The 24900-nt window shown below is 50.9% G+C and overlaps 1 protein-coding gene across 4 annotated transcripts in view; it reads right to left on the bottom strand.

Moving 5' to 3' along the window:
- SMOC2 (SPARC related modular calcium binding 2) overlaps window positions 1–24900 on the bottom strand; it is a 162962-nt gene that overhangs the window by 38310 nt on the left and 99752 nt on the right. For all 4 annotated transcript variants that reach the window (XM_042940314.1, XM_042940315.1, XM_042940316.1 and 1 more), the window contains exons 8-9: window positions 9192–9378; window positions 2650–2732 (exon numbers count right to left, since the gene is read on the bottom strand). In XM_042940314.1, coding sequence (XP_042796248.1) covers window positions 2650–2732; window positions 9192–9378 — 270 coding nt within the window. The remainder of the gene's footprint in view (window positions 1–2649; window positions 2733–9191; window positions 9379–24900) is intronic.

The following is a 24900-nucleotide window of genomic DNA, read 5'->3' as shown; positions in this document are numbered from 1 at the left end:
CCCGGGGAAAGGCTCCGTTCCAGCAGCCCCGGGAACAGAGCTCTGCAGGGGACACGGCGGGTGGAGGTCACCGGGTGGATGCGTAAAGAGATGTGACAGACAGATGCCAGGACAGGAGGAACTCAGACCAATTCGTAGATGGAAAAGGGGCAGTTTAATGCCTTTGTTTAAAATTGCCGCCACCCTCGGTGTTTACCCCTCTCGGGATGCTATGACATGTCCCGTAAGGAAACTCATGGAATAAAAGAGCCCCAGTAATGACCCAGTCCTCAATAGGGGACCCGTTAGCGGGATCTTGACCTCCCTCCACACGGTAAAGCGCCAGCCCCCAAAGATGAAATCATCACTGAGCGGCAGCTCGTGAGAGCTGGGCACGTGCTCCCCGCCCCACGAACCGTGGGAATAATTACCTGAGAGTCAACAGACCCTCTAAAAACGTGGACCGTGAGAAAATTACAGCGTGTCTTAGAAAATAAAGGGCCCTTACTGGCCGGGGCTTAGAAAGCCAGTTAAAGTGAAAACTGTACCTTTTAAGAAGAAAATGCATCAGCCTCAATGTGGCTTGAAGCGCCTGCCCACGGGCCCGCCACTGTGCTATTCTGGAAACGTTTCTCCTCTCGACAAGAATAGCCTCTAACCTGGAGTCATTTCAAGACCTACTTGTTTTTCCCTAATAAGGAAAACTGTCTCCGAAAAATCAAAATGATTAAGTGGTCATGAGCGGTACTAAGCAGAATGTTACACGGTTTGCATACAGTGGCCTGTGTGTCTGGAGGGCTGGTTTTTATTTAAGGTATGAGCGGGGGGGGGGGGGGGGGGTCTCTGTGTGACAGCCCGATAACCCAGCCGAGGGGACAGGCTGTCCAGCTGCAAGGACGCCTCCTCGCAACGTGTTCCCTGACACTCCCGAAGGTGCTGTGACGGCCGCACCAGCCAGTGAGACATCCGCGTGCTTCTCAACTGGACCCTCAGCCGCTTCCACGAGACAAACGACCATTCCCGTCTTGAATCACGAACCCGGTCGAAACCACACACGCTCTAGTTAGAGGCAGTGCAGTCCCGTATTATCAAATAAGGAAAAGGTAAGCGTCTTGGACCCTCAGAGCCAAAGTCAAACAATCTGCTTGACGTTTATGAGACAGCATTAAGACCAGCTGAACACAGCGAGGGCTCTCCGTGCACCAAGCGCCTGCTAGATTCACTGTTTCCTGTGAGGAACAGTCTCGTCCACCACGGAGGCAAGAGATCGCACCCGACGACGGAGGGAGAGAAGGCCCTCCGGTCCGAGAACATGAGGGCGCGTGCGATTGGGCAATTCACTGAGCTCCTTGTAAGGGTAAGACATCACGTATGCACAAGGCGCTTAACTGGGAATCTGCGTGGGTGTTTGCGGCTGCACCTCTATGCCCTCCCCCTCCCAAGACGCGGGAGCCTGATCCCAGAGACACAAAGCAGGCAGGCCACTCCCAGAGACAGACACCGTGCGATAAAAACCATGTCTCCCACAGGCTACTTGGACCTGTGTCAAAAGACACTGGTGGGAGCTGGGGGACAGCCCCCCACGCGGGCGTCTCAGGAGAAGCGAGGGCGACGGGCAGAGCTGTTCTCACGGAGGAAGCTGCTCCTCTCCTCCCTCTGTCTTAGGAACTTTGGTTCCCAGTGTTGGCTGGGTAACGGACGCGTCTCGGTGATGCGCCAGTCTTTTCTCTCTTTATTCATAAACAGGAAAACATCTTTACGTGTCAGAGTTTAAAACCCTCTTCCCTGATACTAGGACAAACAACGCAGGAACCGCATCTTCTAAGCGGAATTTTTATGGACTTTGTGTAAGGCCAAGATCAAACGTGTGCTCTGAGCTAAAGGACATTAGAGAAGGATTTTCACGGTCTCTGAGGCATTGGTGAAACACAATCTGGAGATACTTAAAAGAAGAAAAGAAGACCCAAACGAACTGGCTTTGAAGCACCACACGATGTCAGAGCTTCGTCTCTAAACTCCTTGATCTCATGACTTGCGCCCGGCCGCTGAGACCCCGCCGGCCGGCACGCGGCCCTCTCCCCTAATCCCACACAAACTCCGGGGGAGACGCGGCCCCCACGAAAGGCTTCAGGTGTAACTGTCGAAGGAATCATTTTTGCTGTACCACGAACATTTATGTGCTCTTTGCTGAAAGACGCCGCCTTTTCATGAATGTATTTTCAATAATTATAACGTTTAACTCACTGCTTCCGTTTAATTCGAAACGGTTCTTTGCAACTAAACGTACTTGGTACAGAGATCGAGCTCATGTTTTACGAAAACCTGCACTTCAGCTCCTTGAACAGTTGATTCCATTCTAAAGGAATGTCAGAACATGACATCTGGTCACTACTTTCTTTTAGGTAAGCCAATTAAAGGGTCCTTTTGGTTTAGAAGTTCTGATTTTAGAGACGCCGTTCGCTTCTCGGAAAGGCTGGGTCTTAGGCTCGGCACTTCTGGCCTTGCCGGCCACAGGTGCTGACCTGGGCAGGTGCCCGTGTGAGCCCGTGTGAGCCCCGCCCCGCAGGTGCCCACTTGGGACAGAGCTGGAGAGATTCCTTCTCATCCTGAAGTTTCGAGAAAGCTCAGGTGCTGGGGGAGGCGTGCCCACCACGCCTCTGTGGCGCTTACCTTGCAGGGGACGGTCCTTGTACAAGTCCCTTGTTCGGGTCGGGTGAGCCCGGGCTGTGTTGTCACATTTTGGCTGCTCGTACCTGTGAGGGAACGGAAGGGAAAGCGGGTTCAGACTCAGAAGGCGGTGCTCTCCTCTGTTTCCCAGGCAGTTGTGCGACGGCCCCCGTCCTTGGACCACAGAGCATCTGTGGTGTCCACTTCTCAGGACTGAGGACGTTCCGTGACCTCTGTGACAATTTACTGAAGTTTAGTTTTCACAGTCGGGAGGAAGGAGCGCATTGCACAAGACTCCACCTCTCCGTCCGGTTTCTGGGACAAATCTTACACGGCGGCTGCCGAACACCAACCCCATGTCTTCCAGGATTTGTTACGGTTCAGAGGGGGAGGGGCCAGGGGCAGGTGAGGGCAGTGGCTGTGGCCCCGGGAGAGAATACAAACTCTCAGAAAGAACCTCCGAATTTTTTATTTATATCTGAGAGACCAACTAAATCTTAATCCAATTTATGAAGCTACTACAGGTTGTCCCTGTGTTAAGAAAGGAAGGAAAAAGGAAGGAAAGAAGAGAAGGAAAGGGATGGAAGGAAGGAAGGAAGGAAGGAAGGAAGGAAGGAAGGAGAGACGGAGGAAGGAAAGAAGGAGGCAGGGAGGGAAGAAGGAAGGGAAGGAGGAAGGGAGGGAGGGAGGGAGGGAGGGAGGAAGGAAGGAAGGAAGGAGAGACGGAGGAAGGAAAGAAGGAGGCAGGGAGGGAGGGAGGAAGGGAAGGAGGAAGGGAGGAAGGAAGAAAGGGAGGAAGGAAGGAAGGAAGAGAGGGAGGAAGGAAGGAAGGAAGAGAGAGAGGGAGGGAGGAAGGAAGAAAGGGAGGGAGGGAGGAAGGAAGGAGGGGAGGGAGGAAGGAAGGAAGAAAGGGAGCGAGAAAGGAAGGAAGAAAGGGAGGGAGAAAGGAAGGAAGGGAAGGAGGGAGGGAAGTAAGGAAGGGAGGGAGGGAGGGAGGAAGGAAGGAAGGAAGAGAGGGAGGGAGGGAGGAAGGAAGAAAGGGAGAGAGGGAGGGAGGAAGGAAGGAGGGGAGGAAGGAAGGAAGGAGGGGAGGGAGGAAGGAAGGAAGAAAGGGAGGGAGAAAGGAAGGAAGGGAAAGAGGAAGGGAAGAAAGGGAGGGAGGGAGGAAGGGAAGGAGGAAGGGAGGAAGAAAGGGAGAGAGAAAGGAAGGAAGAAAGGGAGGGAGGAAGGAAGGGAAGGAGGGAGGGAAGTAAGGGAGGGAGGGAGGAAGGAAGGAAGGAAGGGAGGGAGGGGGAGGGAGAGGGGAAGGAAGGAAGGGAGGGAGGAAGGAAGGAAGGAAGGGAGGGAGGAAGGAAGGAAGGAAGGGAGGGAGGGGGAGGGAGAGGGGAAGGAAGGAAGGGAGGGAGGGAGGGGGGAGAGAGGGAGGAAGGAAGGAAGGAAGGGAGGAAGGAAGGAAGGAAGAAAGGGAGGAAGGGAGGAAGGAAGAAAGGGAGGGAGGGAGGAAGGAAGGGAGGGCGGGGGGAGGGAGGGAGGAGGGAGGGAAGGAGAAAGAAAACACTACGCCCGGCCCCCATCAAGTGGACAGAAAGGCGCAGAGAACGGACAGGGGGGTGGGGGCCGCGTGGAGCAGGCGCTGTGGCTGCCGCTGACACCCCCCTCAGGAGAGCAGGTGCAGGGGTGGCTCTAGCACTGACGGGCCCCCGGGCACCTCTGCTGAGGGCTCTGATGCCAGGCCGGCAGCCGGCACTGGCCCCCCGAGGGCCTCCCGACGGCTCCTCAGGAACGCGTGTGGGAGCACCGGCAGTGGAGACCCAGGCCGCAGGGAGGACGGCCCCCGTGCCGCGGGGCCTCTACCTGCGGGACCTGCCTCCCTGAGCACCCACGCGGTCAGCCGGGTCTGGAAAGAGTCTTGGGCAGTGTGAGCCGGGGGGAGGGGACGTAGGTGGAATGTTCCGGACCGACCCCTGCTGACTTTCAGGGAAGTGATCGAGGTTCCAGCGTCCCTCCTGCCGTGGTCTCCTTCCTCACTCCGGGAGGAAGGGGCGGGGCACCACGTTTCCTTCTCACAGGTCACTTCGGGTTCCTCTTTCTCTTTGCTGTTTTGTTTTCCCGCCACAGGGAACAAAAGAAACTCCAGCGTCTCCCCGGTGCCCAGTCCCGGGGCGGGGGGACGACCCGCCGCGGCTGGAAGCGCCAGGGGGAACCCGAGCCCCCCGCCCCCCACCCTGAAAACTCTCTTTGATGCCAGAGAAGTTAACACTCACTCACACAAACGAAACGGACTTTTCAAAACGTTGATTTTGAACCTGAAGCGTCCCCCACGCACTCAGGCGCACAGTTAAGCTGTCACGTTCACACTCGCCTGGAACGCAGTGGGGTTCGGCGTCGACGGCAGCGGGCCCACAGTCACGACACCCTGAGCACAGGCGAGGGGACCCGCCTCAAGCAGGGTGGCCCCCACACCCGGAACCGCAGCGGGCACAGGGGAGCCAAAAGCCACCCAGAGAGAGCGCGCGAAAGCAGCCAGCGGTCGAGGGATTGCTGCTAAGCTCCCGTTCTCACGGGTGACGTTTGCACAACTCGCGGTCTCTATCGCAGGCTCCGGTCCGTGTCCGCGGGCTGGAACAGGCTGGAACCGGTGCCCGTGCGAGAACGGACACCATCACAGCTGACGGCCGCGTGGGGAGCCGAGCAAGCGCCCCTGCTGCTGACGGGACAGGCGGGAGCTGGGGACGGAACTCCCGGCGGACAGTCAAGTGCCCGGCCACTGAGGGCACGTCCCGTTTGCAGGAGTAGCAGGGGGTGCCCCTCGGGGACAGCCACGGGCCGCTCTGCGGGGTCAGAGGCCAACCCACGACGTGGACTCTGTGCGGAGCCCTCCGCGTGGCAGTCCCCCGCTCCGAGCCTTTCTTTGAAGCGGCCTGGAAGCCAGCCATGCTCGTCCTTCCGGCTTGGTCCCCCGTTTCACTGGAGAGCTCTTAAGAATCCTACACGTGCGGATTCAAAAATGCATACTTAAATGACAGCATTCTGCCTCTTTTAAGAGGATGGTGACACGCCGTAACTTGCGGAAATGGCGATCTCAAGGAACAGAATTAACGCCTTTGAAGTCTCAAGTAAAAACAAATTCAGTGTTTACGCCCCTCACATTCTTTTCAATAGCGTTTCGCTCACTTGTGCCAAGTAAAAATGAGCATCTCTCGACTGTCTGCTTGCCCGTCAGATACCAGGCTCTCCGCTGGGGAGGAGGGTGATTTCGCGTGCACTTGGCCAGTGACAGAGTCGGGCTCTGGGGTGGGGAATGGGGGGGCTGCCCTACTGCGAGGTAAGAACAGCCTGAAGTCTGGGGCCCCTGGGTGGCTCAGTCAGGTAAGCGTCCGACGTTGGCTCAGGTCACGATCCTACGCTTCGTGAGTTCGAGCCCCGCGTCAGGTTCTGTGCTAACAGCCCAGAGCCCGGAGCCTGCTTCGGATTCTGTGTCTCCCTCTCTCTGCCCCTCCCCTGCTTGCACTCTGTCTCCCCAAAATAAATAAATATTAAAAAAAAAAAAAGAAAAGAAAAGAACAGCCTGAAGTCTAATGGCAGATGGGCGAATGCTTCATTGGCCATCAGGAAAGTGAAAGACAGATGGCTCTGCTCTGGGAGCTAATGTAGGAGCTGGCCATCAGCCCGATCCACGCTTAGTCGGATAATCGGATAGCCCACTCAGCTCTCCCCACTATGAAGCAGGGGCCGGCTGGAACCCGCCCCTCTCCTCCCAGATCCCACTGGACCACGCATGGGCGTGGGCTCACGCGGGTGCCTGGGCCCCGGCCCACAGGGAATCACCACTCTACAGCCAAGATGCCAGTTCTGACACCAAAAGGCAGGAGAACCAAGAGGCACGTCTGCGCGTGGCCCAACCCGTTTCTGCCCCGATGATCATCCGAACCAGAAATTCTGTGCTGGACGGAAGCCACTCTCCATGCTGGCAGGCAAACACGTACTTCTACTGTCCCCGGCCCCAACATCCGGGAGTTTTCATTACCTGGCCTGGTGAGACGAGGAAAAGGGAGCTACCTGGCTTACAACGACGGTGCATTTTATTTCTATGCCTTCTCTCTGTCTTGGAGCTTTAAATTACTCTTCCCGTCGGCAAATATAGACGATAACTGAGGGAAAAAACATGCACCATCTACACAAATATACAGCGAAACTACAAAGTATCTCCCTGGAACTGCTTGTTTCAGAAAATCGTAAGAAAATAGCATCGATGCGACAGAAAGAGGACTTTCTGCAGGCTTCCTGCCCAGTCACAGTACAGCCAGTCGTAGATGTGGGTGAGGCTGGCCCGCAGCTTATCAGATATCCCTTAAGGTGGATAATTTTGATTTCCCAACATCCATGCCTCTCTAGAGATCAGTCTAAACCAGGTCCATTTTTCATGCCAGTCATGAGTTTGCCCGTGGTCGTGCGATCCAGTTCTGGCCAACAATCCATGAATTAAATTTGCTAGGTAACGTTTAGGGAAGGTTGTTTGGACTCCTGGTAAAGAAATGGGCTGTGTATCCTCTGAGCACTGTGGTGTCTGGATGAGATGCCCGGATGCCTGCAGCCATCTTATGACCATGAGAAGAGTCCATTCAAGGCTAAAGACAACACAGCGAGGATGTCAAAGTAAAGACCTGGGAGATCCTGTGTCATCAGTGACATCACCAAATCGTAGCGTCAACTGAAATGCAGCTTTCTTCATCTCTAATTCTCACCTGAGGTAAACGTGGCCCCTCACTGTTTATGTCCACGGATGGATGATAGACGGATGGACAGATGCACGGATGTACGGGTGGGTGGAGGGATGAGACAGAAATGCAGGCATCCAAAGGGTCTTCCTCACTGGGTTTAATTTAATGCTGTTTCTTGAAACTCAAAGTTCTAAGAGGGAGGTACTCCCTTCTGTAGGCAAATTCTGAGAAAATGAGAACTTGATGCTCTTCTCCCTGAAGTTTTTGAAGCCACGATAAAGTCTGGGCAGAAAGAAATCGGGACAGATGGGAGGAAAGAGGGGTTCCTATATTACTTGTCTGATTATGATAAAAATGCATACAGGTCCCCTAGGGACGACACCGTAAACCCTGGTCCGGTCATCTCAGAGCCAATACGAGCAGTTCTGGTTTCGACAGCATAAGGATTTCCGTTGGTCAGTGTGAACAAAGCCTCTCCCGGCGAGCCTGGCCCCCGTTTCCGGAGGTGTGGCCGAGGGGCCATCAGGGCAGCAGCACAAGCCCTGGCCTGGGGAGCAAAGGCCCCAACCTAAATGCACAGTGAACAAGCCTGAGTTCTAAAGGCAGAAATACTGCTTCCTGAGAAAGGTTTTTAGGAAACAGTCCCTACACACACGGGCACGGGAACCAAGACAAAGCACTCACGCCAACACCCTAAACAGATTTACGTTCTTCTCAAGCCGTGCAGGGCACACTTGTGTGGACGCTTTCCTGCAGGAGCCGTGTAGTCGCTGAGCCCCACTCTCCGGCCTGCAGGCCTGGGCGGGGGTCTGCTCTGGGCGGGCACGGAAGGCGTGTGGCCAGAACGGGTGACTCGCTGGCCACCAAGAACCGGCTTGGATGCCACTGTGTTCTTCCGATTTGCTCCCTGCTTGTCCCGGACGGGGACCAGGTGTGGGCGCACCGCACGTCGACCAGACGTTTGAGAGCTGGTCACCTGTCCTTCGGCCGCCTGGAATCCACTTGGGCGGCTTCCTCCCCTAAATGTCTCATGGTCACCCTTGAAAGACTGGGGGAAATAATTCCGGAAGCGTCAAAACGCTCACGCCTAGGTGCTAGATATGAAACCAGCGGCCGGATTGGATGACTTTTGAAATATTTTTGCAGATTGGTGAATTATCTTATCAATCTACGAAGATTCAAACTCAATTCACGTAACAAAGGACTGCAAACGCATCTTCACTCGTGTCTATCCCAATTCTACGAGCAGTTCGTGCGCTTCGGGCACGATGACGCAACCGCCTGGCTCAAACTCACGCACAATACGAGGGAATAGATGCGTCTGCATCTCAGACCCTTGAACGGCTCTTGCTGAGCTCGCCTTTAGCACACGGTCTTGATTTTATGCTAAAGAAAGCCATTTGGAAAAAACAAACAGGAAAAAGAAAGCCATCTGGGGCGATCGGTTCTTCCGGCTTAGAAAACGCGGGGCTCCCCGTGCCACAGGCAGAGCAGGGGAAGCCCGCCGTGGACACGCGGCGCATTCTGCCGCCCACCCTGCTGGATAGCGAGCCCGCCTGCCCGACTGCAGCCGGCCGGAGTCGGGGCCCGGGAGCCTCAGCCGTCACCGCTCCCCGCTGCACGCTGGCAGCTCCCGGGGCCGTCGGAGGGGCGGCGTGCTCCAGGTGCCGACGGCCGGAGCCATTCGTGTCCGCGGCAGCCCCACGGCGCTGTCCGGGCAGCAGAGCGAGGTCCGGGGCCGGGCACCCGTGACGGCGCACCCACAGCAGGCGCGCCTTCCCTGGCCTCCCGCCCGCGCCTCCCGGCCCGCGGGCGCAGCGCTACCTGGTGGACGTGCCGGGGATGGGGCGGCCGGTGTCCACGAGGACGCACCAGCAGTAGCCGGTGGACGGGTGGCACTGCACCGGCTTGTAGAGCCCGCCGTGGGCGCACTCCGGAATCACCACGTTGTCGTTCTTGGGCTGCCTGGCCTCTTCCAGGGCCGACTGCTGCTCCTGGTCGCAGGAGGACACTGGGGACAAAGGACAGAGGCGTGAGCGCAGTGGGTCCCTCGCGGGGCCCGCGGGTGCGACCGGAAGGCTGCAGGAAGCCGGGGAGGAAGGGGCAGAGGCTGGCCAGTCGGAGGGGGGCCGGGTCGGCAGGGCTCAGGGAGGCACGGTGGGCCCAGGTGACCGGCAGCCACCTGTTAAAGGAGGGGCGGCTCTGGGTGCACGACGATCCGGACGGCAGCATCGGCCTGTGGTCCCGCACCCAGGTTTCAGTCCAGGTTGTAAAAATTGAGGCCGTTTGTCAGTATTTGCAAACTTACTTTTCTTTTTTTTTTTTTTTGCAAATCAGTGCTGGACTTTTAATTATCAATTAGTTTCTACTTTCAATTTTGTCACCAACTTTTATTTAAGATGACGCTGAAGCAAAGGACGTGAAAGTACACAAGCCCAGCTTATGTCCGAGCACCAAAGAACCCAGTCTCGGCAGACGGCGAGCCTGGGGCCACACGGCTGCGACAGCCACAGGGCGTGTCCATGGCACACGATGGCACCGGTGACTGTGGAAAATGCTTGCTGCTAACGGTGACAGAGGCACAATCTCACGGCATCCACCACTCATGTAACAAGCAGCTGCTCGTAGGGTTTTCCAAGGGCTAGACCTGCCCTAATTCATTTCGTGGGCTTTCTCAGGCAGCCATTTGGCAGATGAGAAAACAGAGGCACGGATAAGCCACTTGGGGAAGGCCACGCGGCTAGGAAGGGGCTGACCCAGAGCTCAGATCCAGACCCGTCAAACTCAGAAGCACAAGGTCTGACCGGTTTGTCAGCCTGCACCCGTCCGACCTCCGGGCAGATGCGGTTCTCGCGCCCCCTGTGTGACACTGACTTCAATATGTCTCCTGGGGGCACCAGGGGGGCTCGGGAGGTAAAGCGTTCGACTCTGGATTTCAGCTCATGATCTCACAGTTCGTGAGTTTGAGCCCCACATTGGGCTCTGGGCTGCCAGTATGGAGCCTGCTTGGGATTCCCTCTCTCTCCCTCTCTCTCTGTGCCCCTCCCCTGCTCATGCACACTCTCTCTCTCTCTCTCTCTCAAAATAATTAAATATTTATAAATAAATAAATAAGCCATCTGGAAAAAAGTATGGAGGTTCTTCAAAAAAGTTAAAAACAGAACTACCCTATAATCCAGCAACCGCACTACTAGGTATTTACGCAAAGAATACCAAAACACGAGTTCAAAGGGATACATGCCCTTGGATGTTTATAGCAGCATTATCGACAATCGTCAAATGATGGAAAGAGCCCAAGGTGTCGATCGATGGATGAACGGATAAGGAATATGTGGTACATGTACACAATGGAATACTACTCGGCCATAAAAAAGAATGGAATCTTTCCGTCCCGTTTGTAACAACGTGGATGGAGTTAGAATGTATTATGCTCCGTAAAATACGTCAGTCAGAGAAAGACAAACATCAGATGATTTCCCTCACATGTAGAATTTAAGACACAAAGAGAATGAACACGGGGTGAGAGAGAGACAGGAGAACCACGAACCAGACTCTCAACTACGGAGAACATACCGACGGCCACCAGAGGGAGGGAGGTGGGCAGCAGGTGCGACGCGGGTGCTGAATCACTATATCACACACCAGGGGTTAACTAACCCGAATTTACATGAAGATGTGGAGGACAAACAGCTCTGCAAGCAAGCCGACTGCACGGGGCTATCCACACTCCAGCACCCCCACAAGGTGAGTGCGGTCTACTCCATAATCCTCAGAGGGTAAGGAACTCGAGCCCAACAAAGTAAAACCTGGGGAGCACTTTATCCTTCGCTGTAGAGTCACACACGGTCTGAAATGCAATCTAGAAATGGTCAGCATATTCCAAACACTCCTGTTCTGGATAATTCCGGCCTAGACACAAAAGGGTAAAAATTAACACCGGCAAATTAAATCTCCCTCCTCCCCCATTTTAAAGAATTCCAAATGTGTGCGCTTGTCTGCACTTTGTCTTCGCAGTGGGCTTTCTCCGGGAGGGCCTCTGACCACTCAGCCCCTCGAGCGGACATGCGGAGACCCGGCCACTCACCCCCTGACCCCAGGAGGCTCGAGGTCAAGGCCGATCACAGAAGTGTCGGAGGTGGGACCGGTCAGGCTCTCACTCACGGAATCACTGCAGAGAACAGAGCCCTGTGTCCCCGGGCACATACGTGGCTAACGGTAGGGCGGCTCCGGGCCCCCCAGGGCTGTGGGCCCTCTCCCCCTGAGCTGCCCTGAGGGACCGCAGGCCCACAGCCCCGGGAACACACCCGTCCTCCGCCTGAGCTTCTCTATGGAATCGAGTAATGGCATTCTTTTGCCTTCCCATTTCTCCAAAGGAAGGAAACGGAGAGAACGATGCCTTGAGTGGATATAAAATCTTTATAGCACTTTCCTGCTTATGAAGCCATTTTCCATAAACCACGCTTTAGTCTGTTCGGAACCAGCTGACTGCAGTTCACAGGGACTTTGCGACTGTCGACGTAACATCGAGCAGGTGGGACCGCCGAGAAGCTGAGAAAGAATGTGCCGTGGGGGACCAGCACCCAACTCAGGGGGTCCCACGAGGATGAAGGAGGTTAGATGCACGAGCGGAGCACGAGGACCGTGCTTCCCAAGTGTCAGCTGGGATGGCCTGGCACCTAACAGGCCCTCGAGGAACTGCTCTTTTTCTTTTTAATTTTTTTAACGTTTATTTATTTTTGAGACAGAGAGAGACAGAGCATGAACGGGGGAGGGTCAGAGAGAGGGAGACACAGAATCTGAAACGGGCTCCAGGCTCCGAGCTGTCAGCACAGAGCCCGACGCGGGGCTCGAACTCACGGACCGCGAGATCATGACCTGAGCCGAAGTCGGCCGCTTAACCGACTGAGCCACCCAGGCGCCCCTAGGAACCACTCTTTAGATGATAAGCGGTTCTGGTATCGACAGTGAGAGAAGGACCCAGGTTGCAGTTCCTGTGGCCACTCCAATTACAACACGAGGACCCCGATGTGTGGAATTTCGTGACTTGTCCCTTACCGACTGTATTGCCAAATGCTAGGAGACTTGTTAAAAACCATACAAATTTCCGTGTACCCCCTCGAAAAAAACATTCACATGTTGCGTTTCAGACCCTCCTCTGTGTTCCCACTAGAAAGTGTTTTCCCTGCCGTGGCCTCCTGGGCCGGACGCAGACTCCTGAAACCGGATGAGCACGACTGCGGCTTCATCAATCAGCCTATCTGTCCAGGTGGACATTTTGTAGGATAATCAGAGAGGCCATAAATCATTCCAATGTCACAGTAGATGCCAAAATCACGGTCATGAGCAAGAGGGAGAAGGAAAACCTTGGTCTCTGGGTGCACAGCACACTCCCTGTTCCCAACAGCCAGTGCTCTGGTCCCGGTACAGAAACCCTGGGACCCAGAAGGTCCTAGCGGCAAGCGCTCCGGGCCGAGTACAGAAACGGCCCGATCCGCCCCGAGTGCAGGGTGCGGACTCCTGCCCCGGGCACAGCCGTGCCTACTTGGGTGCCGTGTCCCTGGCACGTGAACACAAAGGAGGCCGGGAGAAGGTCTCCGCGGGACTGTCCAGACCACAGGAACCCACTCCGGGACCCTGGGGAACACTTGGCTGTGCAACTCCCACTCTTCGAGGCCTCCAAGTATTTCCAATAAATCCCCTGTGGCTCCACTTACCCAGAATCAGAGTTTTTTGGCTGTATATTAAGTCCTTTAAGCAACAATGTTCTGATCCTAAAATAGCCCAACATTAGGATCGGGCATTTGGTTTTCATTTCAACAATAACACTCCAACGATCGGGGTACCCGACGCACCTGGCTGAAGGTCCCGTCAGGCACCGTTCCAGGTGCCGGCGAGGCGACCCACGCGACGCGGGTGATTTCTAAAGATGTAATTCAGCTCTAATCCACAACAATAACTCACGGCCACTGCATCTCTTATAACGCCACCACGCAGCTCTTTTAAAATTTTAATCTGTTCCCTGTAAGTTCTGTCCTCTTCTGCATATGCTGGAGTTCGCTCAGCAAATACACAGCTCCATAAATAAAATCCATCCATGCTCACATGGTCATCATAAAGGAGCTTTCGCTCCAACCACAACTTGGAAACTGGCAAGAAGAAAAGGGCAGTGATTGGCACTTGTGGCCCGCATTGCCCCGTGAGTCACTTCAGACCATGAGAAGTCACTAGGGAAGGTAGAGCAGAGCCACACCTCTCAGAGGAAACCCTCAGAGCAGTTAGCCCAGGACTACCAGGACTCACACACTTGGGAGAAGAGCTGATTCCCAGCACGCACCCTGGAAAACACACTGCTCACTGTGAACGTCCACTTGGTTCCTTTTCAGAAGTTTTATTAGTGAACAGAATTTATGGTGTGATTATTTGGGCACAAAATACTTCTCAAGTTCTATCCAAGGACATTCTGTATCTATAGAAATGGTTCTGGGAAATTCTCGAAATGTCCCTTTGGAGTATTTTATTTCATATTTGAAGGTTCATCACAAGCAAAGTAAGATTAAGTCAACAATCTCTTATAATTTGCCAAGAACGTTGTAAAATATAGAAGATATTATAGCTGAGTCAGAAGAAATCTCGTGTTTGTTGCATAAACATCCCGGTCAGTTAGAAATGTTAAATTAAGCAATTTTATTTGGTAAATCTGGCTCCATGTGGGGAATTCAAACTTGTTGGAGAAATGCAGTTCTGTGTTCCATTGCTAAGGGCCATGATGAAGGAAGAAGGTCTTTAGACAAACCGATGACAACCCCTAGGAACAGAGGCTAAACAGAAACTCGATTTCTGCTTTGGAAAGTGGCTCTCCCTCCCTAAGGCAGCACCAGCCCCAGGGGACCTGACCTCGGCTCACGCTGGGGCCACAGGGAGATGACACAGACACCCTTTGTTCATAAAGGGCATGAAGCACTTATAAGTGGAGATAAACACGGAACAAAGCTTATTTTACCACAAATCCAGAAACTTTCAAACACTGAGACACAGACGCAGGGCTTTAAAAGGGCCCCACAGAAATAGGTTTCAAGGAAGGTCTGGAAACACGTGGAGGGAGGCCCCATAAAGCATTAGGAAAGGAGGCGCCCAGGGAGGGGCGTCTGGGTGGCACAGTGGGTTAAGCATCCAACGTCGGCTCGACTTCGGCTCAGGTCATGACCTCGCGGTTCATGAGTTGGAGCCCTGGGTCGGGCTCTGTGCCGACGATCCTGTCAGCACAGAGCCTGCTTGGAATTCTCTCTCCCTCTCTGCCTCTCCACCGCTTTCTCTCTCTTCCTCTCAAAATAAATAAAGGAAAGGAAAGGAAAGGAAAGGAAAGGAAAGGAAAGGAAAGGAAAGGAAAGGAAAGGAAAGGAAAGGAAAGGAAAGGAAAGGAAAGGAAAGGAAGAAAGAAAGAAAGAAAATAGAAAACTCCCAGTGCAGCTGTGGGGGCGATGGGACAGGATGGGATGGCTGTTCTGAGCCAGGATGATGTCATTAGGGAAAAGGTCAGGTTCAGGAGTAGGAGTCAGGCCCCCAGCTTTCCTCGGCCCCTCAACCTCTTGTCTGACCAACTTTAGCAGAAATCTAATCCTCACTTAAGCCCATCCTGCCTCCCAGGAGGACTGTGTGACCGAATGGCACAACACCTACAAAGTGATAGGTTCTACACAAACTTGGGAGTATTATTAATGTTGAGCACAAGGTTTACAGAACCCACCGGGCACAGAGACACACACATAAGAGGTCCTATAAAGAACTAGACTCGCAGCCCCAAAGAAAATTTAGATACTTTCAATACCATCCACATAGAGTTTTTCAATCACATATTCAAGCATCAGAATGGGGAAATCCGAGAGTGCTATTTCTGCCACGCATCCATCCAGCGCTTTCTGTGTCTGGCCACGGAGACACCTCTCGACCCTCCAACCTGGCGTATACAACCCGTCATGCCGGCAAAGCTCAACATCCTCCACAAACAAGCAGCCTTCCGTTCAGTTCGTCGAGTCCGTTCTCATCCAGGCCACTGGCTTTCGGTACTCTAGATGGCCCTCCTCTCGCCATGGCTTCGTGGCATGCCATGCTGATACCGTGAGCCACTTGACCCAACATAACTGTGGTGACTGCGCCGCTCTCTCTTCCACAATCCGTTCCATCTACGCTCGTGCGGTTCCACGCAGGTGCATTTGTGCCCGACTCCACGTGCTTGCCAACGTGTGTGGCTCAGACACGTGGCCTCCTGGGCCACGCACCCCGTGCCGAGCAGATTCCTCAGAAGTAATTAGCACTTTGGAGGTAATCTGCCTCAGTACTTTTTCATGAAAATATTAAAGTAGAAACATGAGTGCAACGCCAACTTGTCTCCGTAAATTTTCATTTCTACAGTCGTATAACCACTCTGTGCTTTTAGAAAACTACCTCTGCAAATTTGGTGGGATTACAAAAATTACTTAGCTTTTAAAATTATTTTATCTCCCAAGCCATCAATAGATTTCAGTGACTTATAATGTGTCTGAAAGTGTGTTCAAATAATCTGACGACCAGAGGGAAGTCAGATTATAACAAATGGCTGCAGGACATTTTTGAATTTAAAGAAAAAAAAAAAAAAAAAAGCACTTAGTTAATGATCTCATCAAGTATGCCCCACTTGATTTTAGTATGATGATGCCCCAAATGCATTTAAAGAAATTACATCCATTCCAAAAAACAGACAGACAAGAGACCTTTGGGTTCGGCCATATTTCATGGGTATGCAGGCTGCAGCGGTAAGTTTTGGCTAGCTCACCTTCCAAGAGTTTCACGTTAATATTTAGGGTTTCTCTGCTTACTTTTCGACAGGCACAGAATCCTGGGAAGCTTTCTAAAAAGCAAAATATTTGACGCTGTTGCCCATTGCGTGCCCACCACCACAGATGCAGAATTGTAACACCAGCAGGTCAACAGGCGGTTCCAGTCCTCTTCTTGATTCTGAGTTTCCTCTGTTCCGCCCTTAGCTGTCGGCACAGTTTGCAAGGACGCCACTCCAGGTCCCAAATTCTCCACAACAGGGTTTCCGTTGTTTGTGTCGTGGGGGAGAGTGACGCCCAGATGGTGGGTGGCTGGATGGTTATTGTTGTTCTTTGTAAAGGGACCCTGTGTCCCTTTATCCACATGATAATCTGCTCTTGGAACATTCTGTTTTCCCAGACACACCTCATATTAAAGAATCACATAAATTCGCCATTCAACAGCAGCCAACGCCATAAGGGTTCTTCAGAAACGATTTGCAGGTATTGAAAGTGTGCCCATACATTACCCTAATGGCTCTTGCTTATTGTATTTGCATTAATTCGTATCGAGTTTATACTGACAGATTCTATTTTCTATTTACTCTCATTTAGTTCTATAAAGGAAGAGACAATGAGGAAAAATTAATTTTCAAAGTCAGCATCGTTACTTAAATCTCTGGCAATCCTCCCCAAAATATGGGGCAGGTTGCATGATGTGAAGTAGAGAAGACTGAATAAGATATGAAGAAACACAGAGTCAAGACTGCTTCGTCCGACCTGGCCCATGGCTTTAGGGAAGTCATGTAAATGATGGCATCGCTTGCCACGTAGTATCACACCAGTCTAACTGCCTCCTGAGAGGGTCAGAGGAGCTAATGGAATAATATAGGAGTGTATGTAGAAAGAAGGATAAGGCGTCTTTCAAAATTGAGGGACTATTTAAAATACTAGAGGGGCGCCTGGGTGGCTCAGTCGGTTGAGCGTCCAACTTCGGCTCAGGTCATGATCTCGCGGCCTGTGAGTTCGAGCCCTGCGTCGGGCTCTGGGCCGACAGCTCGGGGCCTGGAACCTGCTGCGGATTCTGTGTCTCCCTCTCTTTCCCTCCCCCACTCATGCTCTATCTCTCTCTCTCTGTCAAAAATAAATAACATAAAAAAATTTTTTAAATAAAATAAAATACTAGAAATAATACTCAGTAACTCCTTTAGATGTTTTAATGACATTATACCCTAAATGCAAATGTTTTCAGTTACGGTAAAACTATCCATTTTTATGCAAAGAAAACTTAGGTGTTATTTTTATTAAGGTGAATTACTTCATTCACGAAATGGCAAAACGCCCAGAAAACTGGTATTAGAAGAAAACTTTCTCTATCTGATAAAAAGTATATATATTTTATTTTCTTAATTTTTTAAAGTTTACGTATTGATTTTGAGAGACAGAGAGAGTGAGCAGGGGAGGAGCAGAGAGAGAGGGAGCAAGAGAATGCCAAGCAGGCTCCGCCCTGTCAGCGCAGAGCCTGATGCAGGGCTTGAACTCATGAACCGGGAGATCACGGCCTGAGCTGAAACCAAAAGTTGGACACTTAACCAACTGAGCCACCGGAAAAGCATATATTTTAAAAACGCACAGCTAACATCAGATTGGATGATCAAAGACTTAATGCATTCGCTCTAAGATTGGAAATTGTGTCACCACTTATCATTATACTGGGTGTCCTGGGCAACGTAGTAAAGATAAGAAATAGAAACACAGAAAGATGGGGGGGGGGGGATGTAGAACTTTCTCTAATCACACATGACAGGATTATGTACGTAAAAAGAATCTAAAACGTCTACAAAGAAAAAACTGCTAGAATTAATAAGTGAATACAGCAAACCCTCAAGACACAATGTCAATAGGCAAAAATCACCTGTCTATGTAGTAGCAAGGAATAACTAGAAAGTACCATTTTTAAAAGGCATTTCCAATACCATCAAAAACATGAAATAGGGGCGCCTGGGTGGCGCAGTCGGTTAAGCGTCCGACTTCAGCCAGGTCACGATCTCACGGTCCGTGAGTTCGAGCCCCGCGTCAGGCTCTGGGCTGATGGCTCGGAGCCTGGAGCCTGTTTCCGATTCTGTGTCTCCCTCTCTCTCTCTGCCCCTCCCCCATTCATGCTCTGTCTCTCTCTCTGTCCCCAAAATAAATAAAAAAAAAAAAAACGTTGAAAAAAAAACATGAAATAAGTTTATGAAAAGATGTGCAAGACATTGAAAAAGCTCTGCTGAGGGAAATGAAAGGAAACCCATACAGGTGGAGAGAGAGGTGCCATGTTCACGGACCAGAAGACTCAGTGATGCTATAACGTTCATTCTTCCCGGACTGTCTGTGGTTTCAACATAACTTCCAACAAATCCCTAAGACGCTCTTTTGTGGAAATTGGCATTTTCATTCTAAAATGTATTTGGAAAATCAAAAGACCTGAAATATCCAAAGCACTCTTTCGAAAGAACAAAGTTGGAGGACTAATATTGCTGCATTTTAAAGGTCATTATAAAGCTGCCTCTCCAGACAGTATGTGACTGGAATCGAGATAGCTAAATAGATAATGGGGAAAAAATGAAGACTTCATAAACAGACCACAGAATACATGTTCAATTGATATTTAACAAGGCACCAAAGCAATTCAAAGAGGGAAAGTCTTTTCAACAAATGATTCTAGAACAACAGGCTATCTACGCTCCAATAAAAAAAAAAAAAGTCTTAAGTACACCACACACAACAATTTATTTGAAAAGACTTTGAAATCTCATCATAAAAGCTAAACACTGTAAAGCATCTAAAGAAAATACGTGAGCCTGTGTTTGTGACACTGGGTTAGACACTTTTTAGGTCCGATACAGAAAGCCTTAAGTACAGAAGAAATATGTAGTAAATTAGACTCTACTAAAACTGAAAACATATACTCACCAAAACACACCAAGAAAAAAGTAAAAGGCCAGGCCACAGACTGTGAGAAAATGTCCCTAAGGCATACATCCGACAAAGATTCAGGCTATATAAATGACTCCTACAGATTAATAAAAAAAGATGAAGAATTAAATTGGGCAAATATTTGAATAGATACGTCAAAGATAAGTAACTGAACAATAAACACTTGAAAAATGGTCTAGGACTATGTGCCACTAGACTGGCTCAAAGTAAAAATGCCAAAGCCAAGGGCTGGGACTCTCACACAAATGCAAATGATAGGAACGCTTTGGAAATCTACTCTTGGGTAAATACCCAAGAGTAATGGATAAAACATCCATAAAATAACGTATAAGAACATATATGGAAACTTATTTGTAAGAACCCTAACCTGGAAGCAATTGAAATATCCATTAAGTGGAATAAATAAATAAATAAATAAATAAATAAATAAATAACAAATAAATAAATAAAAAATAAAATATCCATTAAGTGGAAAGTGCACAAATTGTGGAGTATGCATACAATATGCAATTATGCATACAAAGTATAGAGAATAAATAGGTAATATAGATAATCAATAAGGATGAATCTCAAAACTATTATAATGAGCAAAACAGAAACAAGGGGGCATACAGTGCATTATTCCGTTTATATGAAATTCTGGCCCAGGTAAGAGTAACACAGAACCATGGGATAATGGAAATCAGAACAGTAGTTGCCTCTAAGAAGGCGCTGACCCAGAAGGGCCTGAGGGAGCTCGCCCGGTGATGGAGACCTTCTCTGTCTTGAAGGATGTGACTTCCATGGGCATTCCTGCTTGCCAGAGCTAAGCTCGTCTCACTGAGCACCACGGTCTGTGTATCTCACCGTATAAAAATATCCTCAATAAACAAACTGATACCTAAATGAATCTTCAACAGTTTTCAAAATAAGAATAAAATAGGGGGTGCCTGGGTGGCTCAGTCGGTTGGGCATCCGACTTCAGCTCAGGTCACGATCTCACGGTCCGTGGGTTCGAGTCCCGCGTCGGGCTCTGTGCTGACAGCTCGGAGCCTGGAGGCTGCTTCGGATTCTGTGTCTTCCTCTCTCTCTGCCCCTCCCCTGCTCACGCTGTCTCTGTCTCTCAAAAATAAATAAATGTAGGGGCGCCTGGGTGGCTCAGTCGGTTGAGCGTCCGACTTCGGCTCAGGTCATGATCTCACGGTCTGTGGGTTTGAACCCTGCGTCGGGCTCTGTGCTGACAGCTCAGAGCCTGGAGCCTGCTTCGGATTCTGTGTCTACCTCTCTCTTTGCCCCTCCCCTGCTCATGCTCTCTCTCTCTCTCTCTGTCAAAAATAAACAAACATTAAAAAAAAATTTAAATAAATAAATAAATAAATGTAAAAAGAATTTTTTTAAATAAAAAAAAAGAATAAAACAGGAACTCTAAGAGACGAGAAAATATTGGTCACAGTTTCATTGGCGACACATTGTTTTTTTAGTGTGTCTTATGAAGGGTGGTACCTCAATTCAATGACGTGCAAACCACGTGTGAAAGCCCACAGTCAGTCCCCAGCAAGCGGCACTTAACGAAAGCTCCGTCTCCTCCTCCTTTTCTCCAAGAGGACTTGGTGTGCACGCTGTCTACGAAACCAAGAACTCTGACCATGAGATGCGGCATAAAGAACAGGACAGAAGCACCTACCGGCCGAGTGACTCTACATGTGCAGCGGTAGCTTTGTCCATAATAGCTCTTGGGCCTCCAAGGACTGACTTAACCGGCCGCAGAAAAGTTTCCCTTAAAAGCTGTGCGTAAGACCCGCACAAAGTCTGTTTGGCCCCGCGTCCAAAGGGCCCTGATTAATCTGTAAGAGCCTCCAAGTTATAAGCGGTTTTCCTGTCTGATCGGATGTATCACATGAACAACCCCTGCGTCCACCCCTCCTCTTTGCTTCCTGGTACCGTCCTCACTGTCCTGCTTCAGGGTCCTCTGCTGGCCTGAAATCTCACTACTGTTGGCTGGCCCGACTCCCAAGATCTCGTGGGCCTGCCACACGGCTCTGACGTGCGTGGACTAGAGTCTGTTTACTCCTGATGGCCTCTGCCAAGTCCCAGTTACCACTGCAACCGCAGCCCGGAAGGCTGGAAATGCCTGTCTCCTCAGCCGATTCCCACCCTCGTCCCCGACCGTGCCTCACGTCCTCCAGGGCCTCCCGCTTAGGAGAATTACATACTAACTTCGGGACCCAACGGATGACCTTGCTGGCCCGTCCTCGCTCCCTCCCCATCGCCAGAGTTTCTGCAGCACTTCCACACGGGCAGGGCATCACGTTGGGTCCAGACACGTGAGCTCCCTGGCGCAGAGGATGTCTGCAGGCATCAGACAAGCCGGGGCTGGACAGGTGCACGGAACTGCTTCCCTCACCCCTACTCTTGCCCCGAGAAGAACGTTCGCCTTTTCTCACTCGCACAAGGAGGAGGAGACACGTGGGGCAGAGCCCAGCCAAGATCAGCAGGTGTGTGAGAAACAAACACTGATCGCCGATTCCCACGAACATTCTGGGGTTATTTCTTGCGAAGCAGTAGCTCTCTGACACGACAGTCATTCCAGCGTAAGCTTCCAAAACCAGTATCTTCTACTTTTTTTTTTTTTGCCTCTCCTTACAGTATTTTCAAAAGTCACCCCCCAAATACTCCTAACTAAGATACCAAATATCTTACTTCTCCAAGCATTTGGTCATATTCCCTCATTAGCTTATGACCCCTGCTTTTAACGTGCATACAATTAACCACAGGTTCACTGAACAGACCTGTGCTCAGCAAACTTGGTGTGTGGGGCACCGGGCCACACACAAGGGTGCATATGGCTGTAGGGGGAGGGTCCCCTACAAAAGGTGGACATGCAGGGCAGCAGGGGCCAGACTGAGGGACCCCTGAGCGAGGTTCAGGGGTTCCCACAGCACGGGAAGCCTTGTAAGATTTTCAAGACTGCTACGATCGTATCTGTACTTTAGGAACCCTAGAGGCAGGCTTCCAGAGGACCGACTTGAGGCTATCGTACATTACCTTACCTACTAGGGTACCCAGGCCTTAAAATATGAGACGCGTAGGAGATTAAGTGACAAACACTGCAAGCATGAGGAAGCCCGGATACAAGTACATAGATAATTCAGCGCAAATGCAAGCAACGACTAAGTGCCCAATTAGAGGTATAGACCGCTGTCCTTTGGAAGGCCAAAGATCTCCCGATTTACCTCCTGAAGCACTCAGCTGTAGGTGCGCACCGACCCGGTCCACGCACTGAATCAGCAGTGAGCCTAGCACCTTTGTTCTGTTGTTTTAAAGGGCATGTAAGCCACGGGGGCTCACAAAATGTAAGCTACTTTCCATCATACTGGCTACACCACCGCTGTGTGTGATCACCTATCATCTAACCTGTGGACACTGAGTTTCACTGCTACCTGAAGGGAGGTCAGTAAAGTATCTCAAGGTTTAAAAAGGACACCTCACATACACAAGTATCTCAGAGATAAAATAATGAACAGTTTGCTGGGGCACCTGGGTGGCTCAGTCGGTTGAGCATCTGACTTCGGCTCAGGTCACGATCTCGCGGTTCATGAGTTCGAGCCCCGCGTCGGGCTCTGTGCCGACAGCTCAGAGCCTGGAGCCTGCTTCGGATTCTGTGTCTCCTTCTCTCTCTGCCCCTCCCCCACTTGTGCTCTGTCTCTATCAAAAATAAATAAAATATTTAAAAAATTTAGAAAAAAAAACAATAAGTCTGTTCGGTAGAATCCCACTTATAAAACCATATGAATTTTGCAGATGAGCAGAGACTGGAGATTGACTACAGCTTTTTCACGTATTCATTTACTTGGTTGCATGTTAATTCTGTGAAGGGGGGTTACCGTCATCGTTTTACAAATTCGGTGACGGAATCAGAGAAGGTAAATTATTTTCCGAATCTGGGTAACGAGCGACAGAGACAGCCGGGAACCAAAGTGCTGGGCGGGGGTGAGCACTTCTGACAAGTTGCCAGATAATGCTAAAGCAGGCATATATTTTCATCTGTCGCACATGTCAACAGAGAGGTTTCCATGTGTTCTTAGCATCGATTCCCTGATTTGTACTCATATTGTCTTCATCAGTCATGGAATGCCTGTGGCTTTCTTTTTAATTACACAACAGATGATCAAAGAAGGCAAAAAAGAAAAAAAAAGAAAAAAAAGAGAAATGCACCCTTACAGTTTGATTTTCTAGAAATGGCGGATTGGGCAGAGGGCAACCTTGAAACTCATAATATAAATGGAATACAATTACCCGCGTGTCCACGTTCAGGAAGACACCAATCGGGGTTCTCAATGCTAAGGCTTTGCCCACAAGCAGCACGTATGTGTCACCGGCCACACAACTTAATTCCAAAGGAAGGTTTTTAAGGTTAACTTTTTAATCCAGAGTCATTGCCTTAATATTTACAGGCATCACAGGCACGGAGCTCGGCTTCCACATACTGTCCTGCGATCCCGGTAAGCACAGAACGAGGGACGTGTATTCCCACCGTGAGTTTTTCCAGTGAAGAAATGGAGACTCTGGAAAGGCCTACGGCTTACTCGAGACGGCAAAGCTAGGGAAAGCGGAGCGGGAACCCACACCCACGCGGTGGCGCAAAACCCACACTCCAGCCACGGTGCCCCCGCCCCTCGCCGCCCTCTCGAGAGACACACAATATGGGAAACCACAGCCAAACTCGAGTCTCGAAAAAACAGATCTGGATGCGATTCATGGATCCAGTTTCTTTGCAAAGAAAATAGTGACCACGGGTGTCCATTCTGATGATTTTTCCCATATTTATTTCCCATAGCAACAGACCCAGACTTGAGTAACTGGAGACCTAGAAGTCATTCCCATTCTGAAACATGAGCAAAGCCCCCGGGAGAGGAGGAGAACACAGCCAAGACAAGGAAAAGCCACCTCAGCGGGATCTTGGGGCCCTGTGATGCTGAATGATCCCCAATCACACCCCTTCCCATCTGTGCCCCAGTGTTTCCGGAGGGTTCATCCACGTGAAAGTCAACCTCACCCAAGCCTTCTATCAGTCACAATTACACCAACGTCACTCCACAGTGACCCCTTACCCACTTCTCTGCTTTTCTTCCACCCTGAGCCTAACTCTCTGAGGTGCTCCCCAGATCCTGTCCCTGTTCTCCAGCGCCCCCCCGGGGTTTCTGCACCAGGAGCCCCCACAGGGCCACACTGTCCCTCCACATTCATGGGACGGAACGCCACAGCTGTCACCAAGCACCCCTGCCCAGCACCCACCCTCCCAGCCACTGCTAACGAACCCCTTGAAGCCTTCCTCAACGGTGAGTATGGCACCCCTCGCCCGCTGTCTCCTGAACGACGTCCGTTATGCAGAGTACGACACCGATTTTCTCAAAAGGGAAGCAATAAAAGTAGTCAGATTTTATATTTGGATTCCTTATACACAGAATTAGAATATTTTCCATTTTCCAGAAAAGTCCCCCATCAAGACCGGTGGTTTTATCTAAATCTAACACAGCTGATTACCAACAAAACTGATCCCGCCATCTTGTTTAAAACACATCGGGTCCACTCAAGCCAATGTCCAGACTTGGCCAACTTTCTTCAAACTAGTTTTCTTTGCATTTCGGTAAGGGAAAGAAGAGATGAGAAAAGGAAAAGCCAGAAGCAGCATTTTGACACAAACGACAGATGTTTGAGGACCACGTCCCTGTGCCACACGATGCAACGTGGTGCACCAGACGTGTCCCGTGTGGGAACAGTGCGAA

Source organism: Panthera leo, chromosome B2, assembly GCF_018350215.1.
Source record: "Panthera leo isolate Ple1 chromosome B2, P.leo_Ple1_pat1.1, whole genome shotgun sequence".
Classification (NCBI taxonomy): domain Eukaryota; kingdom Metazoa; phylum Chordata; class Mammalia; order Carnivora; family Felidae; genus Panthera; species Panthera leo.
This window is presented reverse-complemented; position numbering and strand designations above follow the sequence as displayed.